This window comes from Heptranchias perlo, chromosome 6, assembly GCF_035084215.1.
Source record: "Heptranchias perlo isolate sHepPer1 chromosome 6, sHepPer1.hap1, whole genome shotgun sequence".
Classification (NCBI taxonomy): Eukaryota; Metazoa; Chordata; class Chondrichthyes; order Hexanchiformes; family Hexanchidae; genus Heptranchias; species Heptranchias perlo.
The window spans coordinates 10,621,594-10,636,741 of NC_090330.1; the positions used below are offsets into that span (position 1 = coordinate 10,621,594).

The 15,148-nt window shown below is 43.5% G+C and overlaps 1 protein-coding gene across 1 annotated transcript in view; it reads left to right on the forward strand.

Moving 5' to 3' along the window:
- LOC137322736 (high affinity choline transporter 1-like) overlaps positions 1 to 15,148 on the forward strand; it is a 56,705-nt gene that overhangs the window by 37,534 nt on the left and 4,023 nt on the right. Inside the window, exons 7-8 of the mRNA XM_067985741.1 lie at positions 8,965 to 9,118; positions 11,388 to 11,605. Coding sequence (XP_067841842.1) covers positions 8,965 to 9,118; positions 11,388 to 11,605 — 372 coding nt within the window. The remainder of the gene's footprint in view (positions 1 to 8,964; positions 9,119 to 11,387; positions 11,606 to 15,148) is intronic.

The window sequence follows — 15,148 nt, forward strand, 5'->3', positions numbered from 1 at the left end:
GCTTCATTAAGGGGGGGAGGTGTCATAACCCATCAGCCAGGTTTCCGTCAAGGCCATGATGTTGATGCAATCATCCACAATAAGCTCATGGATGGCAAGGGCCTTATTCACAAGTGAACGGACATTCTGGAGGGAGATGCGGAGAGGGGAGGTTATAGTAGATTCCACAGAGTCAGCGCTGGGAGGGGTGAGTGGGATGGGAAGGAGATTGGCAAGATTAGCCCCGGCAGGCACGCTGGTCGGGAAGATCGGTGAGATGGTGTTGCTGCTCATAAGGAGGCAGCGACGAGGGCCTCACTGGGCCCTTTGGAGGGTGCGAAGAGAGGCGCAGAGGGTAACTGTTGGCTCATCTAAGACAGAGCGAAGCCTGGGACAGCGGCAGGAGAGTAGGAAAGTCGAGGAGTGCTGAAGGGTTGAGGTAGGAATTTGGGGGGCAGAGCACCGGAGAGGGGAGAAATGAAGGAAGGCATGACGACAGGAGAGGGGGGCCTGGGGGGGATAAAGAGAAAAGCAGAAAAAAAGGGGAAATAGATGTGATGGGCTCGGTTCCAGAGCGGCAGCCAAAACGGTCACGCAAATGGACACAGGGAAACTCAAGTTACATAGGCATGGTTACATAGCAAGATTAGAATAGATAAATCCTGGTAATAAACAGGGAATAGAGAGGAGACAATAGGAGGGAGTCCAAAGTTAAAGTCAGAGGTCCCATGGTGGGATAAAGCTGACATAGATAGGGTGGAGTCAGCTTGGAGCATCGACAAACTGATGTCCAGGTTTGTAGACAAGTGTGGAGGCCGAGTGAGTCCAGAAGCTATTTGAAGGGTACAGTATCGGAGGACGCACTGCTGGAGGTACTTCCATGGGAATGAAGAGCCGGGGGTGTGCAGGCTTGATCGCGGGGCAGAAAAACAGTTGCGAAGTTGGGAAGTCACTTTAAGATCAGGAAGCGGCGAAGAAATAGACTACGGCCCAGGAGAGTGAATTTCTGGCCAGAAACTACACTGTAGCAAAATAAAGCTGGAAAACCAGTAGGACAGTCATAAACTCAGCAGGTAACAGCAGAGGTGGGGGATGAGCTGTAGACTAGACAAAGTCACCTTAAAACTTAAGCAACTGAATAGCAGCTGAGTCTTACAGTGTACTCCAGTGTAGTCCAGTGGAGTAGCGTAGTCTTGATGGCAGAGAAGTCCAGAAATTTGGAAGCTAAATTTGAGCAAAGAGCGAGTGCTCACCGATGAAAACAAAGAGCAGGCATGGTCGGGGGATGGGAGGGGGAAGGGGGAAGGGGGACGAGGGTGGAGAGGGAGACAAGAAAGTGATCAGAGATGGCCTTATCTGTGATTGACACCATGGGAGTAGAGAAGCCATAAGATGGCAAGGTCAAGGGGGTGGTCGTGAATACAGGTAGGGGAGTTAATATGGAGGGAAGGGTTGGTAATCACCAAATATAAGATAGATAGAGTAGAAATAAATATATTCCTGTAAAGCAAAAAGCACAGCATTCCATGGATAAATACAGAGATTAAAACTAAATTATAACTTAAAAGGGAGGGAAATTATATAATTAGTGCCAACAATACTGAAGTGACCAAGCAATCTACTCAGTTGTATCAAACTACTACAAAGAATAACAAGAATAAAACAAGATAGACCACTAGGCTGTGATCTAGTCATCGCACCAGGGCATGCCTTCATCGTCGCTGGGTCAAAATCCTGGGACTCCCTACCTAACAGCATTGTGGGAGCATCTTCATCACATGAACTGCAGCGGTTCAAGAAAAAGGCCTAGCATTATCTTTTCAGGGCAACTAGAGATAGGCAATAAATGCTGGCCCTGCCAACGACGCCCACATCCTGAGAATGAATTTTTAAAAAATTGATTACAGCATCAAAATAACATTTACCAAAATGATGTGTAAGGCTGTTAGTAAGCTGTTTATTGCATGTAACTCTTTTAAACTTTTAAGTTGCTTTTTAAGAGCAGAATTAAAAACAACCTTTCATCTCAGTTTGTGGCAATGTTTGTTGCAAAACTGACAATATAATTGTCCACTCCTGGATGGCATGTTGATGTAGGCTCTTGGGACACAGAATGGTGGATATAAACTTATCCCTACCCCTCACACCTGCATTCGGAGCTGTGTGTTTCATGTATGTCTCCATAGCTGGGTCCTGAACAGAAGCCAGATGACTCCTCACAAGGAGCAATGGAAAATCAGAGAGAGAGAGTAATTCTTGGGCTGCTTTTGCACATCTAGTGGCTGCCATCAAAATGGAATTGGTGGAGATCTGGGATAAGGTTGTTCATTTCTGATAAACAATGGAACTACCACCTTTAACCTCCAACCTCTTTTACTCCATACTTTTTTGTGTTGCTTTATTTTATCAATACTATAATTATGGCTCATTTGAAGGTTTTGCTCTTATGCCGTCTAATTTCCATGCACCATGCTATGTAATCTTTCTCATCATATGTTGCTATGTTGCATCCTCACAATGCTATTAACATTCAGCACACATTCTTCAATTCATTCTTTTCTGAAATTCAAAACTATGAAATACTTAGAATCATAGAATCATAGAAGTTACAACATGGAAACAGGCCCTTCGGCCCAACATGTCCATGTCGCCCAGTTTATACCACTACGCTAGTCCCAATTGCCTGCACTTGGCCCATATCCCTCGATACCCATCTTCCCCATGTAACTGTCCAAATGCTTTTTAAAAGACAAAATTGTACCCGCCTCTACTACTGCCTCTGGCAGCTCGTTCCAGACACTCACCACCCTTTGAGTGAAAAAATTGCCCCTCTGGATCCTTTTGTATCTCTCCCCTCTCACCTTAAATCTGTGCCCCCTCGTTATAGACTCCCCTACCTTTGGGAAAAGATTTTGACTATCGACCTTATCTATGCCCCTCATTATTTTATAGACTTCTATAAGATCACCCCTTAACCTCCTACTCTCCAGGGAATAAAGTCCCAGTCTGTCTAACCTCTCCCTGTAAGTCAAACCATCAAGTCCCGGTAGCATTCTAGTAAATCTTTTCTGCACTCTTTCTAGTTTAATAATATCCTTTCTATAATAGGGTGACCAGAACTGTACACAGTACTCCAAGTGTGGCCTCACCAATGCCCTGTACAACTTCAACAAGACATCCCAACTCCTGCATTCAATGTTCTGACCAATGAAACCAAGCATGCTGAATGCCTTCTTCACCACCCTATCCACCTGTGACTCCACTTTCAAAGAGCTATGAATCTGTACTCCTAGATCTCTTTGTTCTATAACTCTCCCCAACGCCCTACCATTAACGGAGTAGGTCCTGGCCCGATTCGATCTACCAAAATGCATCACCTCACATTTATCTAAATTAAACTCCATCTGCCATTCATCGGCCCACTGGCCCAATTTATCAAGATCCCGTTGCAATCCTAGATAACCTTCTTCACTGTCCACAATGCCACCAATCTTGGTGTCATCTGCAAACTTACTAACCATGCCTCCTAAATTCTCATCCAAATCATTAATATAAATAACAAATAACAGCGGACCCAGCACCGATCCCTGAGGCACACCGCTGGACACAGGCATCCAGTTTGAAAAACAACCCTCGACAACCACCCTCTGTCTTCTGTCGTCAAGCCAATTTTGTATCCAATTGGCTACCTCACCTTGGATCCCATGAGATTTAACCTTATGTAACAACCTACCATGCGGTACCTTGTCAAATGCTTTGCTGAAGTCCATGTAGACCACTTCTACTGCACAGCCCTCATCTATCTTCTTGGTTACCCCTTCAAAAAACTCAATCAAATTCGTGAGACATGATTTTCCTCTCACAAAACCATGCTGACTGTTCCTAATTAGTCCCTGCCTCTCCAAATGCCTGTAGATTCTGTCCCTCAGAATACCCTCTAACAACTTACCCACTACAGATGTCAGGCTCACTGGTCTGTAGTTCCCAGGCTTTTCCCTGCCGCCCTTCTTAAACAAAGGCACAACATTTGCTACCCTCCAATCTTCAGGCACCTCACCTGTAGCGGTGGATGATTCAAATATCTCTGCTAGGGGACCCGCAATTTCCTCCCTAACCTCCCATAACGTCCTGGGATACATTTCATCAGGTCCCGGAGATTTATCTACCTTGATGCGCGTTAAGACTTCCAGCACCTCCCTCTCTGTAATATGTACACTCCTCAAGACATCACTATTTATTTCCCCAAGTTCCCTAACATCCATGCCTTTCTCAACCGTAAATACCGATGTGAAATATTCATTCAGGATCTCACCCATCTCTTGTGGTTCCGCACATAGATGACCTTGTTGATCCTTAAGAGGCCCTACTCTCTCCCTAGTTACCCTTTTGCCCTTTATGTATTTGTAGAAGCTCTTTGGATTCACCTTTGCCTGATCTGCCAAAGCAATCTCATATCCCCTTTTTGCCCTCCTGATTTCTCTCTTAACTCTACTCCGGCAATCTCTATACTCTTCAAGGGATCCACTTGATCCCAGCTGCCTATGCATGTCATATGCCTCCTTCTTATTTTTGACTAGTGCCTCAATCTCCCGAGTCATCCAAGGTTCCCTACTTCTACCAGCCTTGCCCTTCACTTTATAAGGAATGTGCTTACCCTGAACCCTGGTTAACACACTTTTGAAAGCCTCCCACTTACCAGACGTCCCTTTGCCTGCCAACAGACTCTCCCAATCAACTTCTGAAAGTTCCTGTCTAATACCATCAAAATTGGCCTTTCCCCAATTTAGAATTTTAACTTTTGGGCCAGACCTATCCTTCTCCATAGCTATCTTAAAACTAATGGAATTATGATCACTGGTCCCAAAGTGATCCCTCACTAACACTTCTGTCACCTGCCCTTCCTTATTTCCCAAGAGGAGGTCAAGTTTTGCCCCCTCTCTAGTCGGGCCATCCACATACTGAATGAGAAATTCCTCCTGAATACACTCAACAAATTTCTCTCCATCCAAGCCCCTAATGCTATGGCTGTCCCAGTCAATGTTGGGAAAGTTAAAGTCCCCTACTATTACCACCCTATTTTTCTTGCAGCTGTCTGTAATCTCCTTACATATTTGCTCCTCAATTTCCCGTTGACTATTTGGGAGTCTGTAGTACAATCCTATCAAAGTGATCTCTCCCTTCTTATTTTTCAGTTCTACCCATATGGACTCAGTGGGCGAACCCTCGGATATATCCCCTCTCACTACTGCCGTGATGTTCTCCCTAATCAAGAACGCAACTCCCCCTCCTCTCTTACCTCCTGCTCTATCTTTCCTATAGCATCTGTACCCTGGAACATTGAGCTGCCAGTCCTGCCCCTCCCTTAGCCATGTTTCAGTAATAGCTATAACATCCCAGTCCCATGTACCCATCCATGCCCTGAGTTCATCTGCCTTGCCCATCAGACTTCTTGCATTGAAATAAATGCAGTTTAATCTAGACTTCCCTTGGTCTTTGCCCTGCTTTCTCAGACCATCTGTCCGGTCATGTTCTGTACACTCTCCCTTACTGCCTTTTGTTTCTGTCACCACTTTATTTCCCACTGACTTCCTGCATCGGTTCCCATCCCCCTGCCACATTAGTTTAAACCCTCCCCAACAGCACTGGCAAACACTCCCCCTAGGACATTGGTTCCAGTCCTGCCCAGATCCAGACCGAGTTGACTTAACTCCCTCATTGTTAGCTCTGAGAATCCACATGCTTTTAAAACCCAAGTTTGTTGTCACGTCATCACTATTTCTTGTCTTCGCTCCATCTTTTCTCTTTTCAATGTTGGTAGATGAACATTGACCCTTCACTTAGGATTCTCAGTAAAAACAGAACTGTACCATTTTGGTCAAGGATAATGCATGGAATGGGAAGATCAAGGAGCAATAGAGGAGAAAGTTATTTTCCCCCAAAAAAGAGGGAGTCTTAGCCTCAACAAAGACTGCTCCTTTCTGATAACAACAGCATCTCTCTCTAAATCTGCTAACAGGCAAGCCGTAATGTTATCAATTTCAGAAGAGTATAAAAAGTAGCATTGATCATAAACCTTGAAAATAATTTACCCTTATCGGTCTGTTGACATTAAAAAAAGCCAATTTAAAAAATGCAAATTAGTTGTGTCTAGTCCTATCTAAAGGAGGCTGATTTGCAGCTATTGCTACCAAAAGTATAAATGCTGCTCCTGGAGTTACTGCTTCAGAGTAAAGGCCATGCACTCGTGTCAAGTCTAATTTCAAATTGGGACCTATCAGTGCAAATTTAAATGAATCTCATTATTTTCACCTGTGTGAGTCATCATTAAAGATGGTCAGGGACTTCTAACATTTGCAGATAACAGGCGATATAGTAAATGTTAACAGCAAGATGGAAGATCTTCAGGACATAGGCACAAAATGTCATAGAACTTAACAGAGCCCTATACCACCTTCTCCACACTGCTATCACATACTAATCTGAGGGTTCCTGTAAACTTCAAAAAACTTTAAAGGACATTGGTGTACATCGGGGTGCAAAGGCACCAAAGAATTTCAATACTGGCAAAAATTCATCAAGAGGACCACGGATTCCAAGGAGAGCTGTGAATATTGTGTTATAGGAACAAATAGAGGGTAATGGGGCAGCTCAGCTCAAGAAGATTCCAGTGATCGTACTGAAGGATTTCAGCGTGACCAGGTATCATTATAATAGAGAGTTGGATTTTCCAAAACCTCCCAAGCAGCGCAATGTTTCAGCAGTCAAGTAAAATAATAGGGGAACAGGAAAGAAAAATGATTCAATAACTGTAATATTTTTGATAGGGCAGTACAGGCAGGCACAGTTTTAAAGGGAGGGTACTTGAGAAGTTACAGTTAAAGGGGTAGAGAGAACACTTTTGGGAAATAGTTGACAAAGAGGAACACCTGGAACACCGAGGAGAGGCAATATAAACTAGAGGGCACAATTCTAAAAGGGGTACAGGAACAGAGAGACTGGGGGTATATGTGCACAAATCATTGAAAGTGGCAGGGCAGGTTGATAAAGTGGTTAAAAAATCATAAGGGATACTGGGCTTAATAAATAGAGACATAGAGTACAAAAGCAAGGAAATCAGACAAACCTTTATAAAACACTGGTTCGACCACAACTGGAGTATTGTGTCCAGTTCTAGGCACCACACTTTAGCAAAGATGTGAAGGCCTTAGAGAGGGTGCAGAAAAGATTTACAAGAATGATTCCAGGGATGAGGGACTTTAGTTACATGGATAGAATAGAGAAGCTGGGGTTGTTCTCCTTGGAACAGAGAAGGTCGAGAAGAAATTTGATAGAGATATTTAAAATCATGAAGGGTTTAGACAGAATAGATAGAGAGAAACTGTTCCCATTGGTGGAAGGATCAAGAACCAGAGGACAGAGATTTAAGGTGATTGGCAAAAGAACCAAAGGTGACATGAGGAAAAACCTTTTTACACAGCGAGTGGTTAGGATCTGGAATGCACTGCCCGAGGGGGTGGTGGAGGCAGATTCAATCATGGCTTTTAAAAGGGAACTGGATAAGTACTTGAAAGGAAAAAACTTGCAGGGCCACGGGGATAGGGCGGGGGAGTTGGACTAGCTGGATTGCTCTTGAATAGAACCGGCATGGACTCGATGGGCCGAATCCATGCTGTAACCTTTCTATGATTCCAAGCCAAATTAAATAAGAACACCCCAGGAAAGTAATACTTAAATGCAGGCATGAGATCGAAGTAAAATAAAAAGGGAACACCTGGAATAAAAAAATGAAAGCAAAGAGGAGCAATGGAAGAAATACAACAAGAAAGGGGAACTGCCATTGCTGTGGGATGTTCACAAATGAGATGTGATAAGCCAGATACAACAGAGGGGCAAAAGTTGGTCAGAAAGCCATGTAGGAGAGCCTGGTTAAAGACACAGTTTTCAGGTTAGAGAGGGATTGTAGTCATAGCCAATTCTTGCTCAGGAAAGTGGATAACCATGTGTATCGTAAGGACAAACCCACAGGATGGTGAGCTGTCCAACTGGAGCTAGAGCAGTACATATTGAGGAAAGATTAGAATGGATACCGAAGGGCACAGGTGCAGACCCAGTGGTGGTAGTCCACATAGAGGTAAATGGCATTGGGAGAAATAATATAGGGGCCTTAAGCGCCACATGTATGAGGGCTGACTCAAAACTGAAGATAAAGGATGCAGAGTAACATTCTCTGATATACTTTTAATATTTGGGAAAAGGAGAGTTCATCAAAAGAATTGAGGAGATAAACAAGTGACTGGCAGCATGGTGTGAGATCAACGCCAACTTCATAAATAACTGGGAATCCTTCCAGAATAAAAAGCACTGGTACAGGAGAGACGGGCCACAGTTAAACCAAATAGGGACAAAGAGACCTGTGAGAAACATTGATGCAGCAATAGAAAATCATTTCAATTGCACAGGCAGGGTGTAGGACAGGGTGGAAGCAGGATCCCAGATGGGACCAATGGCAGCATAGAAAGTAGTCAACAGGTGGGTACAAATTCAGAAACTCAGAGAGACACAAATGAACTAGAAATCAGGAATAAGCAGAGACTAGAGGATGTGAGAGGAGGCAAATATATAATAAAATGTATGTACATACATACTACAAGCTTTAGAAATAAGATACTGAAACTGGAGGCTGTTGTGGCAGTAGGGAACTATATGGTGGGAATCCAGGGGATGGAGATGAATATAACATTCTAAAGTGTTTAGATAAAGCAGAGTAGACAGAAAAGGAGATGGAATAGCCTTATATATGCCAGGTACACCTGGGAGGTAAAAAAAAGTTGCTCATCTGTAATTATCTTGTATTTGTGATATTGTGATGAAACCATGCAACTAAGATTGTTTTAGTGTTTGAAATAATCATTGCTAACTAACCGACTTCCTGAATAACTTTTTTGTTTTGTTCTAAAATGCTAGCCTGTTATTAATTTCTTTCAGACGCTGGGAGGTATTCCTTGGCAAGTGTATTTTCAGCGAGTTCTTGCTGCATCATCAGTTTCTCAAGCACAAAGAACATCTTATATAGCTGGTATTTCCTGCTTCACATTGTCTTTCCCTTCCATCATTATTGGTGCAGTTGCTGTTTCTACAGGTATGAAAAGTAATCCACCATATTGTGAAATGATACAATATACTAGTGTCGTTCATCATGCATGTGAGACACTTAGATAAATTATGATGGTCCTTGACACAAGTGAGTACTGCAAACTAGCCGTCACTCAGACCGTATTGTTTTCGTTCTATTGTCATGTGGCTTCTAAGCAATAAAATGAGCATTCTGGGGAGAGAGGAAACTGGCTGATTGTATGTACACAAAGACCAAAAAATGAACTATACATGCCAATCATAATGACTCCAAATTTCTTGGGGCCTTTTGGAAGGTAGAAACACCAAGACGTCTGGCCACCCATGAGGTACACAGCTGAGCCCAACAGAATTTGCAGGATCAGATTATTTGCATAATGGTTGGCGAGGCAGAGGCACAAGTCCCATGTGAAACGTCATCATAATAATCATCATCCTTCTCCTCCTCCTCCTCTGGCTCTCTGTTGGTTTGGGGATAGGAAACTTGTTGCTGTGAGATTTCAAAGTCTACAGCACTTAAAGTGACAACAGCTTCCTGGAGGGCCAGCAGGTATGTGTTTATCCTCCAACTTCAGTCAGCATGTGGAATTGCAATGAATTATTACCAAAGTAATTTTGTGCTTCTTCAAGTCCCTTTTCACAACAAGCAGCAGAATTTTCAGGAGCCAAAACATTTAATTTCATCCTCATCAACTCACGGAAAGCAGCCCCAACCCATTCTATACTTATAGGGATCATTTCTATCGTTTGTGACTTGAGAAATATGTTCCAAAGTGTGTGGTCCATCATACCAAGAATGTCTAAGCACTGACCGCAAACATTTTCTGATATAAATCTTGAGCTAGAGCAAATGGCAGTGGAAGTGATTGCTGGGATTGCATGGGAGAAAGTTGATGATGGGAGTAACCTGAGCCATTTGGAGGGAGGTGGCAGTGGTGCTGATTGTCACCTCTCTCACCCCCAGTACAGCAGGCCAGTGCTGCAAAAAGTTCAATGACCTGAAAAGAGCAGGCAAGGTAAGAGAACTGCCACCTTTGCCTTTCCACTCTGGCACTACGGACCCTCTAACTCTCACATCTTAAATGGAATGACAAGTATTCCTGCACAGTAGACCGTGGCCTAATGACTCTCTAACCCTGGGATCCGTTCTGAACTCCCCTCACAAGCTGATTTTGCATGCAGCACCTTACAACACCCGCCTCTCCTGTGACAAAGTCCTTCTAGCATTTGTTCTTCTCTCCGGCAGAGTGATCCCTGACATAAGACTGCTGACCCAGGCCATAGAGTTGCTGGAGAGGCATTCCAGCTTGGCTGTCACCGATTGGTGAGCTGATGCCAGTTGTAGGCAATTGAGTGCAAAGCTGTGCTTTCACTTGCTACAGCGCTTTAAAGAACTCAGCTGTCAGAAAATCTCGAGCTGTCTCTATCTCATTGCTTTTCCTGAGTGCTGAACAGTCATTCCTACCTCATTTCCTTTTCTTCCACAGATCAGTCTCAGCAACAGCGGGGGAGGGGGGGGAGATGAGAAGGAGGAGGAGCAGGCTGATGATTATTATGACAATGATGATAACAACATGACAATGAAGAGCCTGATTCCTCTACCTCTGGCCACGGCAGATACCTCCCTATCTCTGTAACCTCCTCCAGCTCTAAACCCTCCGAGATCTCTGCGCTCCTCCAATTCTCGCCTCTTGCGCATTGGATTTTAATCGCTCCACCATTGGTGGCCGTGCCTTCAGCTGTCTAGGCCCTAAGCTCTGGAATTCCCTCCCTAAACCTCTCCATCTCTCTACCTCTCTCTCCACCTTTAAGACACTCCTTAAAACCTACCTCTTTAACCAAGCTTTTGATCACCTGTCCTAATATCTCTTAATGTGGCTCAGTGTGAAATTTTGTTTGATAATAGCTCCTGTGAAGTGCCTTAGGACGTTTTACTACGTTAAAGGTGCTATATAAATGTGACTTCTTCTTGTTGTTGTTGTTGTGGTGGTGGTGCGAGTGTCTACCTGGAGGTGCTTGACAGTAGCCTAAGGCATGTCTCCCTTTATGTGCTAGAGCTCTGCTCAGGGCCTGTAGATAATGACTTGCTTGAGATCAGGAGTTCACCAAGTGTAACACCCTGGATGAGAGTCTGCCTCCTGCCCTTCTATAACATAGTGCTTTGGGCATTTTCACACATTTGAAGTAAAATTTGTTTTCTTCAAGGCCTCCTGACCTTGTATTAAGAAAATACTGATGAAAGCAATTCCAAATGCAAAATATCTCATTTCTTCCAGATTGGAATCAAACAAGTTATGGTTTACCAACCCCAAGTGAAAGACACAAATCGAATATGATATTACCCATTGTCCTTCAATACCTTTGCCCGGTTTACATTTCTATATTGGGAATTGGTGCCATTTCAGCAGCAGTTATGTCATCTGCAGATTCATCACTTTTATCAGCAAGTTCAATGTTTGCACGCAATATCTACAAGACCATTATTAGGAAAAAGGTGAGCATCTGTTTGAATTGTTTAGAAAATGAATTGACGGCAGGGCCCTCTTGGTGTGGAGCAGTGCCTGTAGGGACTGTCGGTCGGCAAACTGCGGGCCCGCAACATAATGGACAGAAAATCTGGCACTGCAGACCCACAATTTCCCAGTGAGTGCTGCTCTGCACCCGAAGCACTCTACTGCAGGATCAGCTATGTTATGAAAACTGAAATGTAAGAATTCCTCTTCTCTTATGTGTGATGATACATGATTTATAGTATTAAAAAAATAAAATCTTGTTAATGTCAGTAGCAGAAGTAGTAGGAGGGCTTCGGGCACTCGAGCTGGTGACTGCCACACTCTGGCTTTGCTTTCACCATTTCAGGTATATGGTTGTGAGAAGTTTGCAGTTGGGTCTTGTGTCTTCAACTTTTGGAAACCATCTATTTTTAGCTGGAGGAGATTATGTAAAAGGATTTGATCTGGAAAAGGCTATAAGTGTACTTTAAAGGCAAACCTTGTCTTGCTAAGAAGTCGTACATCATTTTCATCCCTTAATATAATTTGTACACAGGGACTAGTGGAGATCATAGAATCATAGAATCATAGAAGTTACAACATGGAAACAGGCCCTTCGGCCCAACATGTCCATGTCGCCCAGTTTATACCACTAAGCTAGTCCCAATTGCCTGCACTTGGCCCATATCCCTCTATACCCATCTTACCCATGTAACTGTCCAAATGCTTTTTAAAAGACAAAATTGTACCCGCCTCTACTACTGCCTCTGGCAGCTCGTTCCAGACACTCACCACCCTTTGAGTGAAAAAATTGCCCCTCTGGACCCTTTTGTATCTCTCCCCTCTCACCTTAAATCTATGCCCCCTGGTTATAGACTCCCCTACCTTTGGGAAAAGATTTTGACTATCGACCTTATCTATGCCCCTCATTATTTTATAGACTTCGATAAGATCACCCCTTAACCTCCTGCTCTCCAGGGAAAAAAGTCCCAGTCTGTCTAACCTCTCCCTATAAGTCAAACCATCAAGTCCCGGTAGCATCCTCGTAAATCGTTTCTGCACTCTTTCTAGTTTAATAATATCCTTTCTATAATAGGGTGACCAGAACTGTACACAGTACTCCAAGTGTGGCCTCACCAATGCCCTGTACAACTTCAACAAGACATCCCAACTCCTGCATTCAATGTTCTGACCAATGAAACCAAGCATGCCGAATGCCTTCTTCATCACCCTATCCACCTGTGACTCCACTTTCAAGGAGCTATGAATCTGTACTCCCAGATCTCTTTGTTCTATAACTCTCCCCAACGCCCTACCATTAACGGAGTAGGTCCTGGCCCGATTCGATCTACCAAAATGCATCACCTCACATTTATCTAAATTAAACTCCATCTGCCATTCATCGGCCCACTGGCCCAATTTATCAAGATCCCGTTGCAATCCTAGATAACCTTCTTCACTGTCCACAATGCCACCAATCTTGGTGTCATCTGCAAACTTACTAACCATGCCTCCTAAATTCTCATCCAAATCATTAATATAAATAACAAATAACAGCGGACCCAGCACCGATCCCTGAGGCACACCGCTGGACACAGGCATCCAGTTTGAAAAACAACCCTCTACAACCACCCTCTGTCTTCTGTCGTCAAGCCAATTTTGTATCCAATTGGCTACCTCACCTTGGATCCCATGAGATTTAACCTTATGTTCAGTGACACCCATTAGCTGCACTCCCACTCCCCCCACCCAGGCTAAGTTGTAATATTGTAGGATACAAAAACGCAGTGAAGCCCATCAATGTCTGAAAACTTTCTTGCTATTTTTTCTGTTTGTGTGATATATGCAGAGTAATAATTATAGCACCTGGTGACCTTATTTTTGTTAAAACAAGTCATTTGCTTTTTATTACCAATCCTGGGGAAAATATATGGCTGATAATACGATGCTGGGTGCCTGCTGTACTGAAGCCTGCGTCTTACAGTTCACTCAAGGTGCCCAGTGTGCCCCATTGTAGCAGTGAACACAAAGGGGCTGGATATCAGTGTACAAGCTTTCATCCAGGTTCACCAGGCATCTGACTTTAATGTATACAAAGTAGCTGTCCCATAATACAGCTGGACTACTTGATCAGCAGTCCAGCCACACAGTGCCTGTTTGGAACTTGCTCCCTTGCCTCTTCCCCCTCCCCCCACCACCTACCAGCCTCCGCCCACCCCCCCCAACCATGTTTTACCCAGATTATCAAAATAAACTATTCACGTTGACAAATTAGCATCACATATTATTGCACAAGAATGTAGGCAAATCAATAGGACAGTAGAGATCAGTTAAAGTGTAACCTGTTGCTAACAATATGCATCCAGCAATACTAAAACAGATTATCTGGTCATTATCACATTGCTGTTTGTGGGACCTTGCTGTGCACAAATTGGCTGCCACATTTCCTACATTATAACAGTGATTACACTTCAAAACTACTTTTTCGGCTATAAAGCACTTTGGGATGACCTAAGAGTGTGAAAGGCATTAAATAAATGCAAGTCTTTCTTTCTTTAAAGGAAACCTGAGCAGATGCTGTGCTTAACAGGAGAGGAGAAATCTATTTAAATGGAAAGAGTTGCACATAGGTGTCATTCTCAAAGGAAATGCCTGGATATTGAATTATAGGCGGGATTTGAAAGAAAGGTTCGCCAGCTAATAGTCTCAAGGTTAATCCGATAACATATCCACAGGCTGCTGAGAAAGAAGTGATATGGGTTATGAGGACAACAATAGTTCTGTTTGGAGCTGCAGCTACAACACTGGCACTTCTAACGGACTCGATTTTTGGCCTATTGTTCCTGAGTTCATGGTGACTAAACCATTCTCTCTATGCTACCAAGCAAATTTTCTTCCCTACATAACTGCATTCTAGGTGCACCATCACTGCAAGGACTGCAGGGGTTCAAGGAGAAGGTTTACCACCACCATCTCAAGGCAGTCAGGGATGGGCAATAAATGCAGCTTTGCCAGTGTCGCCCATAACCTGAGAGAAAATGTCAACAAATTCTTTTACGTATTATAAAAAGCTCCCATTAAACGGCATCTAATGTTATGGCGATTAATCTAATTGCATCTTCTCCATTTTATTTCCTCTTCCCTGTTTTCGAATTTATTTCCAGCAATGGTTCAGGTCACTGCACGACACAAAGCTCCACAACTGAGAAAGCAGATAGCTACCATTACGACACTGTGACTGGCAACTGGGAGATGCAGGGGGTGGTGTACCCTCTGGTTTACCTTCCCTGCAGGGAACTATTCTGATCAGTGCTTGTCCACCATATAATGAATGTTGTAAACAATTTTACAACACCAAGTTATAGTCCAGCAATTTTATTTTAAATTCACAAGCTTTCGGAGGCTTCCCCCTTCGTCAGGTGAACGATTTCACATCGTTCACCTGACGAAGGGGGAAGCCTCCGAAAGCTTGTGAATTTAAAATAAAATTGCTGGACTATAACTTGGTGTTGTAAAATTGTTTACAATTGTCAACCCCAGTCCAT